Below are 14539 nucleotides of genomic sequence, written 5' to 3'. Positions count from 1 at the left end.
GGCGTGGGGCTGCTACTTTCCAGGCTTCGGGGTTTTCCCGGGGTCCTTTTTATCAGTGCATGCAGTCCTTTTGGGGGGCCCGTCGGGGGGGTTGAGAACCCCTCCGCGGTTCCCCGGCAGCCCGTCCTGCACAATGACTATTTGCTGGCACCCCCTTTGGTTCCGGTGGGTGCCCGGCTGCACGAGTATTTCCCCATGTGAGCCAAGATCATGCCTGCTCAGTGGGTCCTGGAGGTAGTGCGGGACAGTTATGCTCTGGAGTTTGCCCACTCTCAGCCAGATCATTTTCTAGCCTCTCCGTGTCAGGAGGCATGGAAGACGCAGGCCTTTTGACAGACCCTTCAACGTTTGCTAGATCTCAAAGCAGTTGTTCCAGTACCCCTTCAGGAGTGTGGTACTGGCAGGTGCTTAATTTACTTTGTGGTGCCCATGAAGGAGGGGACCTTTCGGCCCATCCTAGATTTAAAAGGGGTCAACAGGGCTCTTTTCACATGGAAGCACTGCGGTCTGTCATTCTAGCGGTTCAGCCGGAAGAGTTCCTGATTTCTCTCGATCTGACAGAGGCCTACTTGCATGTTCCAATTTGGGCCTCCCATCAGCACTTCCTTCGTTTTGCAATCTTGGGTCAGCACTATCAGTTCTGTGCACTTCCTTTTGGCATGGCCACGGCTCCCCGGATGTTCACCAAGTTTATGGTGGTCATCGCGGCAGCCATGAGGTCAGAGGGCATTCTAGTATATCCCTACCTGGATGACTGGTTGATTTGGGCAAAGTCGTTGTAGGAGAGCACCCGGGTAACGGCTCGGGTGGTGGAGTTTCTGCAGTTGCCGGGATGGGTGGTCAACCTTTCCAAGAGTCGGTTGGTCCCATCTCAGCGTCTGGAGTACCTTGGGGTTCTTTTCGACACCTCCTTGGGGAAGGTCTTCATTCCAGAGGCCCGGGTAAGCACATTGCAATCTCAGATTCACCTGCTTATGGCATTCCAGTGTCCTCGGGCACAGGATTTCCTCCAAGTCTTGGGGTCGATGGCGGCTTCCCTAGATGTAGTAAGGTGGGGGCAGGCCCCCATGCGTCCTCTTCATTATGCTCTGCTTCGAAGGTGGTCGCCCCAGAGGTACAGTTTGGATCGCCTTGTTCCTCTGAGAGGCTTAGTGCTGCAGTCTTCGTTGGTGGCTCCCGTCCTTTCCTCTGGGTCCAGGGACAGGTCTGGATCTACCTCAGTGGACAATGTTTCTCACAGATGCCAGTCTCCTCAGTTGTGGAGCTCAGTGTCTAGGTCATTCAGCACAGGACACCTGGTCCACAGAGGAGGCGTCCTGGTCAATCAATGTGCAGGAGACCAGAGCCATTCATCTGGCGCTATTAGCCTTCCTCTCCTTCTTGTCAAGCAAGTCAGTCAGAGTTCTGTCTTACAATGCCATGGTGGTGGCCTCTGACAATCGTCAGGGGGTACCAAGAGCACTCAGGTAGCTCAGGGGCGGCTCTGCTCATGGTCTGGGCAGAGTCCCACCTTCAGGACATCTCAGCCTCCCACATACCAGAGTGGAGAATGTTCAGGCGGACTTCCTCAGTCGTCAAGTGCTAGATCCCGGAGAGTGGTGTCTAAGCCACGTGGCCTTTCAGTTTTGGGGTCATCCCCTGATGGACCTGATGGCCACGAGTCTCAATGCCAAAACACCCCGCTTCTTCAGTTGTTGCAGAGACGGTCAGGCTAAGGGCCTGGATGCTTTGGTTCAACCATGGCCAGCAGAGGGGCTGTTGTATGTGTCCCCTCCATGGCCATTAGTGGGCAGAGTTCTTCTCCACATTGGTCGTCACCCGGGCCTTGTGGTTTTGGTGGCTCTGGATTGGCCCCTCCATCCGTGGTATGTGGATCTTGTATGGCATTTGGTGTCGGATCCTCTTCCACTGCCTCTTTTCCCTGATCTGCTGACTCAGCACCCCATTACCATGTTTGATCCGGGTTCCTGTTGTCTAATAGCTTGGCTCTTGACAGGGGACGCCTAGGTATGAAGAGGTATTCAGATAAAGTGATCACTCTCTTGGGATCCCGGAGACTTTCTACATCTTGGGCTTATGGGCAGGTTTGGTGCATCTTTGAGGATTGGTGTTGGGCATGTGGAATGGTCTCTTTTCGTGCTTCCCTGCCTAACATCTTAGAGTTCTTGCAGGATGGCCTGGACTGGGGCATGGCTTAGTCTTCTCTCTGGGTTCAGCTGGCGGCCATTCCTGATGTCGTTCGCTTCTTACGGGCGGCCAAATTGCTCAGGCCTCCTGTGCGGCCGTCAGTTCCCTCTTGGGATTTGAATCTGGTCTTGTCTGGGCTGGTGTACCCTCCTTTTGAGCCTTTGGGTACCTGCTTGTTGAAAGATCTTACTCTTAAGGCGGTCTTCTTGGTGACTATTACTTCTGCTAGACGTGTTTCGGAGCTGCAGGCTCTCTCTTGTAGGTCTCCCTTCTTGGAGTTTTCTAGGAAGCATGTTGAGGCCTGTTCCTTCCTTTCTGCCAAAGGTAGTTTCTCCTTTTCATGTCAATCAGGCAGTGGTCCTCCCGGTGTTGTGTAGGTGGGAGGGTTTTTCTGAGCAGGAACAGTTGCGCAAGCTAGATGTCTGTCGGTTTCTTCGCACTTATGTGCAGTGGACCCAGGGGTTCAGGAAATCAGATCCTCTCTTTGTCCTTCTTGCGAGTGCTCGTAAGGAGGATGGCGCTTCCAAGGCTACCATTGCGTGTTAGATCCAAGAGGCTGTTGTGTCCGCATTTCTTCTCCAGAAAAAGCCTGTTCTGGACTTTCTCGAGGCTCATGCCACTCAGGGTCTGGTGGTGACTTGGGCTGAGTTTTCGCTAGTGCCCCCGGTGGTCATTTGTAAGGCTGCTGTTTGGTCTTCCTTGCATTACTTTGTCAGACACTACTGTGTGGACATTCAGGCACGTTGGGACGTAGTGTTCGGTGAGCGTGTTCTGGTTTCGGCCCTTCGGGGGTCCCACCCATGATGGGGACTGCTTTGGTATGTCCTGCTTATAAAATTAACCTATACCGGTCTAGAGAGTGCTAAAGAAGAAGAAATTAGGTTCTTACCTGCTAATTTACTTTATTTTAGCTTCTCCAGACCAGTATAGGTCCCTACCCTGTCTATTGTCGTGATGTTCTTGTGGCTGTTGTTCGTGCACATTTTGTTTTTTCTGTGGGTTCTAGTATTTTTCTAGGGCTGGGGAGAATTGAAGAACAGCAGCTGTGGCTCAGCTAGCTTAGCTGGCGAGCTGTGGGGACCTTTGCTTTCTTGGATCTCTCCTCTGCATTTTCCAACCGCATTTGGGTATGTTAGTTATTACTCCTGTTCGGAGTATTGTTTATTTCTGTTGCAAGTTATTAGTTCTGCTTGGCTATTCGGCAGACTGATAGGAATAGGGGAAGATACCTATTATGTGCTATTCCACAGTTTTGTTTTCAGTCTCCACCTGCTGGTCATGATGAGATATATACCCGCTTGTAAGATTAACCTAAAAGAAAGTAAATTATCAGGTAAGAACCTAATTTCTCCTTTCTCTACCTCCAAATTTGGACGTTTTGCTGGAAATGTCCAAAGTCAGACTTAGACGTCCTATCAAAAATGGCCCTCCACGTGTCTTTGTAAAATAAGCTCAGAATAGACACCTACTTGGTCTTCACAGATAGGCAACCTGTTATAATATTACCCTTCACAGGTGCTTCTAATTCTACTCCCACCAGTGCAATGTAAAAAATCTACAATGTCATTGCATAAATCTGAGTATTTGTGCTTTTCAGCTGTTTCCCCTATTTATACTACATCCAGGCTTTCATTTCCTTTCTCCTTCTGTCCTATGTCCTGTGGCTCCAAGCTCCTTGCTTTCCTACTTTCCCCATGAACTTCCTCCATATTAAATAAGAAGTGAGCACATTACCCCTGAAGCCAAACAGTGAAATGTGGGCTTCTTTAAGCTTTTCGCAGACATGTCTTTTTGGGTGAACGACAATAATTATGGGCTTTCTAAAACAACTGTGATGAAGAAACAGACACAAGTGTAAAATGGATGGTTGATATGAAAAATTTGCTCAATAGTGGTACTTTTTCAATAAAAGCACCCTACTAAAAACTGAACTATAAAAAGTATACTTATTTCTAAGGAGGTTTTGAGGCCATTGATTGAGAAATCTGACTCTAAGGCAAGGATTCTCAACCCAGCCCTTAGAGCACACTCAACTAATCAGGTTTTCAGGATATCCACAATGAGAAGGCATTAGATACATTTGAATGCACTTCCACCTATGTATGCAAATCTATCTTATGTATATTCATTGTGACTATCCTGAAAACCTTATTGGCTAGGTGCGTCCCAAGGGCTCAGCTGCGAACCACTACTCTAAGACCTTTTCCTTATATACAGTTTGCAGACTACTAATTTATTTATACAATTTTTTATACCATTCTCCAAGGAGAGCTCATGAATTTACATGAATTTATTCAGGTACTCAAGCATTTCTCCCTCTCTGTCTCACAATGTACCTGGGGCAATGGGGAGATTAAGTGACCTGCCTAGGGTGGGTTTGAAACCACCACCCCAGGGTGCTGAGGCTGTAGCTTTAACCACTGCGCCACTAATCATTAGCTAGGTTTGTGGTTTTGTTTTGTTTGCAATTTTTGAGTCTTCAGCTGAATCCTTTTGGCAAATGTACTCTATTAGCAATAAAAAGTACACATTTAACATATTACAACTTGTCCAAAGATGATAAAATTGTGTGTGCCACCACTACTCTCAGTTATTGCTTAATGTACTGTAATAAGAAGCACTCATTTGAAGCCAAACAAAATCACACGCTCAAGGCATGATTAACTGAATTTCCTTTGACTGTTTATGGGCTCCCCAGTAGGAGATGTTTTAAACTAGCATTTGACTGTCAATAAAAGGAGATTGGGGTTAATTTCAGTTGACCCTGGTGTTCCTCACTGATTTATCAGCAGTCTATGTTTTAATTATTTGAAAACCTTTTTATCCTGGCTTAGTGTTAATGCTGCATGCTAGTTCGATTTCCACATCATGTCTTTAATACCCCACAGGGGCAGTAAAACATCTTTTTGTTTGGGTGAGGCCCATGCTCTACCCCCAACCTCACCCTAGCTCCATCTCCCCATTCTTGGTTCCGTCCCTAATTTAATACCGCTAGTATTAATATCTTTATTTCTTTCATTCAGTCTTCACATACAGCTTTCCTTTGTCCTCTCTTTCCAGGATCACCTGTCCATTAGTCATTTTATCTGTCTTCCTGTCTTTCCCCCAACCCCACAATCCCATTTTCCATTGATCTCAGTGGGCAATGGATCAATAGACCTATTGGAAAACTAAATAAGTTGAATTAGGACAGATTAGTTCTACAGAGATAATTGATGCCAACCAAATATCTGGTCTCTTTCATACATGCAGAACACAGATAGACCCCCACCAAGTATAAAGTAACTATCAGAGAAACATAAATAGTGATTGAAGTCACTCTGTATTATTCAAAAGATAAAGATAGCATAAGTAAAATTTTTAAAAAACTGACATATTCCAATCTACATTAACAATTAAAAAATAAAAATCCTCAGATAATATGCTGATACTTTTTTATTGGACTAGCCACAGATTTATTGAGTTATCTTTTGGTTGCAGGACCAGGAAGTGACATCAGAGAGAGAGCCAAAGTTGGCATGAGCGGCAGGTTGGAGCTGCTGCTCGTGCTGGCAAAGAGCTAGAGGTACAGGGGGAAGTGAAGGAGTGTGTGTTGCAGGGGAGGGGTGGGAAAGAGCGGGGGCAGAGAGGAGGAGAAGTGCTGGTGTACCAAGATGATGGCCAGGGAGATCCAAACCCCCACCCCGTACCCCCTTACTACATCAGTGCATATGACGCCTAATTTTGAATGACCAGCATTAGGTGCCATTTCCAACAGCGCTTACCGAGTTAGGTACCATTTATAGCATCAGGGCTTTTGTGTTTGAGACAATGGAAGGTTAAGTTACTTGCCCAAGATCGTAAGAATCAGCTGGGGAGTTTGAACTGGGCTTTCTGGCTGTCAGCCCAAGCTCTAGCACAATTCTTAGTAGAACCTTTATTGTTCACTGGCAATCTTGCATTCTTAAAAACATCTATTCTCTTTTTCAGGGTCACAATTTGCAAGAGCTTAGGAGAAGTGCATCTCTGGCCACCAAAGTCTTTATTCAGAGAGATTACAGTGAAGGAACCATGTGTCAGTTTCAAACCAAATTTCCACCGGAACTGGATAGTCGGGTAATGAATGACTTTTTTTTTTTAAAATAGAAAAGTTTTATCTTAACTGGGATAAAATACAGTTATATTTTCTGAGAGTCTATGTTGCTTGGAAAGGTGGCAAATAGCCCTACCCATCTTGAAAGTGAAATAGATATCTGAAATTAGTAATATACTGAGGATGGAATTGTAAAAAATTCATACATTAGACAAATAAAACAAACAAACTTAGTGTAGTGTTAAACTGACCTTGATTTATTAAATGTGAGGCCTTTTATCAAGCCGCGCTAGCGAGGTTAACGCGCGCAACTTTTCATCACGCATTAATCAACGCGCTGGCCAAAAACTACTGCCTGCTCAAGAGGAGGCGGTAGTGGCTAGTGAATCACACGGTTTAGTGCGCACTATTACGCGCGTTAATCCGCTAGCGCAGCTTGATAAAAGGAGTCCCAAAAAGGAGGTTGTATTAAAAAAAAAAAAAAGACAATTCAAAGATGGAACAGAGGTTGTGCAGGAGGTTAAGTAGCAATGAATTAAGAAACCCTGTGCATTTACCCTTGAATTCTATAAAAAGCGCTAAAAATTGCACATGCGCCCAATTTGTACACATAATTTAATTGAATAATGAGACAATTAGCGCTAATGATTGGGATCTTAACAAGCAATTATTGGTGCTAATTAGTTTTAATTAAAAGTTATATGTGTAAATTTAGGCAGGGGATCCATGCCAAAATTTTACACACGAGTCAAAAAAAGGGGAAGCTCTTTGAATTTGCGCACATAGTTATGAATACGGGGGATGCGTGTCTAATTTAGGCGTAAGGATTTGCACCACATTTCAGTGGTTGCAAATGGATGTGCCTAAAGTTAGATGTAGTTCCTGGGCATAAGCACTATTCTAAAACTGCGCCCAACTTAAAGCATCGTTTATAAAATAGTGCTCAGCAGGCGGGTTTCTGCGCCAAATGTTTTAGGAGCCCTTAGGATGTAATTCTGTCAATAAAGCATTCACAATTACACACCAGTTGTGTGCATAATTAATTAGAATACTGGCATACACGTGCACGAGTGTGCACATACACGCATAACTGCAAATACAATGCCTCTGCGCTATTCTGTATCTACCCACATATCTGTGATAGCGTGTAGTTTGCAGGTGGGGTAAACATAGGCCCAGATTTACATACATGGAGGGGCTTAATAATAAAAAAGTCTAAGTCCCTTTTTGACCTAAGTAGAGAGTTGCGCGGGGACAGAAATCCCACCCATCCCCGCCCGTTCCCGCCAGGATCCTCTCCGTCCCCACCCATCCCCGCAAGGAATTACCTCCACACCCGCCCGTACCCATAAAAAGCAGCAATTACTTCTGACAGGATCATCAATTCCACAGTTTCTTTTGCTGTTTTCCTTGTGGAATCTCTTTGGTGGAACCCTTGTTTTGTTTTCTGTTCAGGTAATTAACTTATAAACCCCCTCTTTTACTAAGGCTGACATGTTCATTATATTATATGGACGAACCCTGCTTCCAAAGCCTTCCATCCCCGTGGGAGTCCTGTTGGCTAGAGGGGGTTCCCCGTGGGAGTCCCGTGGGTTAGGGGGGGATTCCCGCGATTCCCGTTCCCGTGCAGACCTCTAGGCCTAAGTCCCTAAACGCTGAAAGTAGGCAGCAGGGAAATGTCCATTCAAAAAAAAACCCCAAAAACATCCAAAATGAGCATTTTTTTTTTAGAATGGCCTACCTCTACGTTCAGCAGTTTAATCGCCCAGACCACACATTCCCAACCCAAAAATCACCCAAGTTCCAAATGCCCAAAACAAGACCTTTTAGGCGAAGGAGGAGCCAGTCCTTCGCCTAAAAGCAGGATTCTGTAACCGGCGTCTGTCAAAAACAACACTGGTAATAAAATCCTGGAAGCCTCCCAGCAACAATCACGGCAAGAGAGATGCCTAATCTCTCCTGCCAGCCACCCCCCTACCCCAACAAACCTGAATACCGGCAGTAGGGATCACAAGTCCTCCTGCCGAAGGCAGACCCCCACAAGCCCCTTTCTGAGTTCTATTTGCATTTTGTATTTATTTATTTATACCCCGCCTTCCCCAAGGCAGGTCACAATAGAGTACATACACAAACTGAATCACATACAGTACGACAAATCGAACATGAATAAAACATAGTAGTGATCATGTAAAGCCTCCTAAAATTACAAAGAGGCTATCAGTGCCTCGCATCAAAAAACTATAAATCAAGTCCCATATTTCATCTTACAGAAGAGGTATTTCTTCAACATTTTCTTAAAACTACTCAAACTTGTTTGCTGTCGTAAATATCCTGGAAGCTTATTCCACTCCCGAGGACCCACACATGAAAATATGCTAGCTCTAGACCAGTGGTTCCCAAACCTGTCCTAGAGGACCCCCTGGCCAGTTGGGTTTTCAGGATAGTCCTAATGAATGAGAGAGATGTGCATATAATGGAGGTGCCAGGCATGCAAATCTGCTCCATGCATATTCATTAGGACTAACCTGAAAACCCGACCGGCCTGGGGATCCTCCAGGACAGATTTGGGAACCACTGCTCTAGACACAGCTTGCCGCAGCTGTTTCACTGTCGGATTATGTAGGTCATCATGAGTCACCGAGCGCAACATGCGTGGCAGAATGCTATACATCAAATGTTTCGGTGCATTATTGCACCATGACCAGTAATTGATAAAGGATTTGAAATCCTAATTTTAACCAATGCAAAGATATATTGCTATTTTGTTAACGTAGCTTAAAAGAGAGTTATCTTATTTCGTTAAGTGTCAATTTACAGAAACAAAATTCTGTGTTTTGACATTGTTTCAGATCATTGATTGAACCATATCCATGTCATTCTCGTCTTGGTTGGGCCGAGAACTTTTCAGCACCCCTTCATATACCCAGTGGTATAGCAAGGGAAATTGGCTTCCATAGCAGAGATCACCACGCCATGCATTCCCCATCATTGCCTTGCCATGCTCCTTGTACCTCTTCATGTCTTTACTGGCAGCGAACAGGATTCTCCTATTTGCTGCTTGCTCCAGATAGGTCTTCCCTCTGAAGTCAATTCCTGGTAATTTCATTATAAAATTACCCATTTAAAGAAACAATTTTTTACTGAACGCAGTGGTGTCGTAAGGATGAATGGTTCCCCTCCACCACCACATGCGCTCCCCCCCCCCTCCCCTGTTCCCTTTGACGTCACTTTCTAGGTGCGGGTCCTGGAAGTGATGTCAGAGAGTGCCAAAAAGGTACAGGATAGGCAAGGGGTGCATGTGGCAAGGAGAGGAGTGGGATGTGAGTGTGCGGATGGGCGTGGGGGAGAGGAGGAGGGGTGCCTCCATGCCCGGGGCAGACTGCACACACACCCTCCCCCCCGCAACTCCCTTACTACGCCACTGACTGAACCCATTTGATCCTCTTTAGGCATGCAGAGTTGCTTGGGAGATTTACGTATTTAATCCATTTATATGCCATCGTTCTGAGACCAATCTGGTCTACTCACACAGTTAAAACAATAACAGCAAATACAGCCAATGTCAAATAAAAAATCAGAAGCTTGGCAGGCAATCCTGGCAAGAACTAGCTCAAAAGAGTTTATATGTGCATATCGGGCCCAATAGTTTTATGCTAGTTGCGACCACACAGGCTAAGACTAATGATGGGAGTGTGATAGGCTGAACCAAGGCTGGGCAAGGAGCCTCCACAAACACATTCACACAAGGTTTTAAAAATAAAACAAAACTCTGTAGTCACATTCAGTAAAATATGCTGAAACTTGTTCATTTCACAGCTTGTTGGTAAATTGAAAATAAAGTCTCTTGAGAGTACGTTACAGTCTTCCCATGGGTCTGTCTTTTGCCAGGCCCCACAGTTATAACGTACACTAGCTTAACTTCAGAATTAAGCAAAAACAGGCTTGGCCATAACGAGGCCACAAAAGGATCGGGACTTCCACAAGATGCCAAAGGCCCTTTTTTACAAAGGTAATTACCACGGTGGGCCGTGGTAATTGCACCGAAGCCCATTGGGAATTGATGGCCTTTGGTGCAATTGTCACACAGCTTTGTAAAAAAAAAAAAAAAAGGGGGGGGGGAGGGGGAATTAAATCTTTTTCTACCTTAGCCTGTCTGCTGATACTTTACACATAAGTTATAAAAGAATATGACGGTGGGGGGCTGCCTCTCTGGCTTGTTTCTGCTCTGAAGTTTTATCTGGCCTGACAAAATCACCCCCTCTCTGATGAGCCCTTGGGAACTAGGTTTCTTAAAGTAGCCCTGTGAGGGAGTGTGTTTAAAGAGAGACGATAATTTCCTATACATGCCATTACAGTGGTCTCAAACTCACGGCCCGGGGACCACATGCAGTCCACCAGGTATGTCTATTATTTTCACAACAGTAAAATAAAACAGTTTCTTAGTCATATGTCTCTATAGCTATAAATTACAATATTATTAAGACTTAGCCAAAAGGAAAAATTTATAAACTATATGCTGAGGAAGGTCAGATCTCTTTTCCATCAACGTCATTTTTCTGTCTTGGTCCAATCACTTATACTATTTCGGCTAGATTATTGTAATACAACCCAATATACTTTGAAAAAGAAATAATTAAATTCAGGTGATCTTCTTACATGGTACTTCCCTAATCACCACTTATAATATAGATTTTTTAATCATAAAATATCAATAAATGTATATATTTTCTTATGTGAAAAGCTCAGACCCTACAACCTACCTCTAGTGATAACCACGGAGGTAGTTGCATATGAGACCATCACAGCTGTTCACTATCTCAAACCACCGCAGTGATGGTCTCATATGCAACTGCCTCCGTGGTTATCACTAGAGGTGGGTTGTAGGGTCTGAGCTTTTCACATAAGAAAATATATACATTTATTGATATTTTATGATTAAAAAATCTATATTATATGTGGTGATTAGCGAAGTGCCTAGATTATTGTAATGCCATTTATCTCAGCATCACAAAGAACTGCCTTCAAAGACTACAATTGATTCAGAATATCACTGCAAAGTTGATTGACGGAAAAAGTAAATTCGACCACGTGACTCCTTTGCTTTTGAGTCTCCATTGGTTCCCGGTTTATCCCAGAATCCAGTTTAAATATTTATGCATTATTTTTAAAATTTTATATGGTATTTTTGTTCCGCTTGTTCCTCTTCTATGGAATATTTATAGATTTTCATGTGCGAGAGGCTTTCATCGATTTAAACTTTCTCTCCCTTCTAGGAAAGGAATTCAAGGAGTTAAGAATTTTAGCATTTCTCTGGCATTTAAATTTCCCCAATTATGGAATGAACTTCCTCTAATTTTGAGGTGTCCCAGCTCCTTCCAATCTTTTTGTAAATCTGTAAAAACTTTTTTATTCGTTAAACATTTTGAAAACTAATTCTCTTGTACTTTAGCTCATCTTTTAACTTATTGTTAACCGCATCAAGCTTCCTTTGGTTGAACACCCGGTATATAAAGTTAAATTTTAATTTAGTTTAGTTTTACCTCATGCAAAATTGGAGTACTGTGTCCAGCACTGGTCGCCGTACATGAAGAAGGACACGGTACTACTCAAAAGGGTCCAGAGAAGAGCGACTAAGATGGTTAAGGGGCTGGAGGTGTTGCCGTACAGTGAAAGATTAGTGAAACTGGGCCTTTTCTCCCTGGAACAGAGGAGATTGGGAGGGGACATGATCGAAACATTCAAGGTACTGAAGGGAATAGACTTAGTAGATAAGGATAGGTTGTTCACCCTCTCCAAGGTAGGGAAAACGAGAGGGCACTCTCTAAATTTGAAAGGGGATAGATTCCGTACGAATGTAAGGAAGTTCTTCTTCACTCAGAGAGTGGTAGAAAAATGGAACGCTCTTCCAGAGTCTGTCATAAGGACATAAGAAACGCCTTCACCGGATCAGACCCTAGGTCCGTCTAGTCCGGCGACCGGCGCAAGCGGAGGCCAAGCTAGGTGCTCCCTGATGGAGACCTTGATTACCCGTATCCCTCAATATGATTTGCAAGAAGGTGTGCATCCAACTTGCGCTTGAATTCCCGAATGATAGTCTCCGTCACCACCTCCTCCGGGAGAGCATTCCAAGCGTCCACCACTCTCTGTGCGAAACAAAACTTCCTGACATTTGTCCTGGGCCTGCTGCCCCTCAGTTTCAGTCCATGACCTCTTGTCCGTGTCACATTTGAGAGTGTGAATAACGATGTTTCTTGGTCTATTTTGTCGAATCCTTTTAGTATTTTAAAAATCTCTATCATATCCCCTCGCAGTCTTCTCTTTTCAAGGGTGAACAGTCCCAGTTTTCTGAGGCGTTCTTTGTAGCTCAAATTTTCCATACATTTTACTAGTTTCGTGGCTCGCCTCTGCACCCTCTCCAGCAGGGTTATATCTTTCTTTAGGTATGGAGACCAGTGTTGGACACAGTATTCCAAGTGTGGTCTGACCATTGCTCTGTAAAGCGGCATTATGACGGCCTCCGATCTATTCGTGATCCCCTTCTTTATCATGCCCAACATCCTGTTTGCTTTCTTTGCCGCCGCTGCACATTGAGCCGACGGTGTCAGGTTCCTGTCTATCAGTACGCCCAAGTCCCTTTCTTGTTCGCTTTTGCCCAATGTTACACCTTACATTTTATATTCATGTTCCTTGTTTTTCCTACCCAGGTGCATCACCTTGCATTTGTCTATGTTAAACTTCATCTGCCACTTTTCCGCCCATTTCTCCAGCTGGTTCAGATCCTTCTGAAGATCCTCGCAGTCCCTTTGTGAGCCAACTGCCTGACATAGCTTTGTGTCATCTGCAAACTTGATTATAATACTTGTTGTTTCCTCTTCCAGGTCATTTATAAAGAAATTGAATAAGATGGGCCCAAGAACCGAGCCCTGGGGTACACCGCTCATCACCTTTTCCCAGTCTGAGAACTTCCCATTTATGCCCACCTTCTGCAATCTGTTCTCTAGCCATTTGCCTATCCATCTGAGTACGTTTCCTTCTATTCCATGACTTAGTAGTTTTCTCATAAGCCTTGCGTGCGGGACCTTGTCGAATGCTTTCTGGAAGTCCAAGTAAATTATATCCACCGGGTTGCGGTATCGATTTGTTTGTTCACCTTCTCAAAAAATTGAAGTAAATTCGTCAAACATGACTGCCCCTTTCTGAAGCCGTGTTGACTAGCTCTCATTAGGTCGTGATTTTCCAGGTGTTGCACTATGCTATCCTTGATTAGTGCTTCAACCATCTTCCCAGGAACCGACGTAAGACTCACAGATCTATAGTTGCCCGGTTCTCCTGTTGTAGGGGAAAACACCCTCCAGGGATTCAAGACAAAGTTAGACAAGTTCCTGCTGAACCAGAACGTACACAGGGAGGGCTAGTCTCAGTTAGGGCGCTGGTCTTTGACCAAGAGCTGCCGTGTGAGCGGACTGCTGGGCACGATGGACCACTGGTCTGACCCAACAGCGGCAATTCTTATGTTCTTAACTAGTTTTTCTGAGGCCCTCCAAGTACCTAGAAATCCAAAATGTGGCCCTGCAAAGGGTTTGAGTTTGAGACCCCTGATATAGAAGGATTCTTGGGGAAAATCAGGAGAGTTAATGTAGTAATTACAAACTCCTCATTACTACTGAGCTCAGCAACACACAGCCTGCATCTGACAAGATAATTAACCCAGTTCAGCGCATACTATTTGCTGACTGTATAGAAAAGGTACTTTCAAACACCCAGCATTTTTTTTTTCTGCCGCACTACAGAAAGGGCAAAACTAATACTCATTTCAAAGAATAATGAGGCAAGTTGGGTTGACTTTGAAGTCACAAAAATAGCCTTATTGCAGGTTCTAACTTTCATCCAAAGGATTCTGATGTTCTAAAACCTACTAGCAATTGATCTATTAAGTAGAAAAAGAAGAGAAAACTAAAAAATGTTTTTTTTTTACATTTTCTCATCTCTGACTACAGCAGATGTGGAGCAAGATTCATACTGCTACTAATAGGATTTGAATAACATCCACAAATGCAGAGGAACGGAAACATAAATATAGTAACATAGTAGATGACGGCAGCTAAAGACCCAAATGGCCCATCCAGTCTGCCCAACCTGATTCAATTTAAATTTTTTTTTTCTTCTTAGCTCTTTCTGGGCAAGAATCCAAAGCTCTACCCGGTACTGTGCTTGGGTTCCAACTGCTGAAGTCTCCGTCAAAGCTCACTCCAACCCATCTAACACCTTCCCAGCCATTGA

At 44.3% G+C, this 14539-nt stretch overlaps 2 protein-coding genes across 2 annotated transcripts in view; one reads left to right on the top strand and one right to left on the bottom strand.

Annotated features, from left to right (window-relative positions):
- Positions 1–14539, bottom strand: part of CRTAC1 (cartilage acidic protein 1) — a 631767-nt gene that overhangs the window by 40880 nt on the left and 576348 nt on the right. The window lies entirely within an intron of this gene.
- Positions 3971–14539, top strand: part of GOLGA7B (golgin A7 family member B) — a 28774-nt gene continuing 18205 nt past the window's right edge. Inside the window, exons 1-2 of the mRNA XM_033942976.1 lie at positions 3971–4041; positions 6072–6282. Of these exons, the coding sequence (XP_033798867.1) occupies positions 3971–4041; positions 6072–6282 (282 nt within the window). The remainder of the gene's footprint in view (positions 4042–6071; positions 6283–14539) is intronic.

This window comes from Geotrypetes seraphini, chromosome 4, assembly GCF_902459505.1.
Source record: "Geotrypetes seraphini chromosome 4, aGeoSer1.1, whole genome shotgun sequence".
Classification (NCBI taxonomy): Eukaryota; Metazoa; Chordata; class Amphibia; order Gymnophiona; family Dermophiidae; genus Geotrypetes; species Geotrypetes seraphini.
Note: the sequence above shows the minus strand (reverse complement) of the source record. Positions and strands in the feature narration are given on the sequence as shown.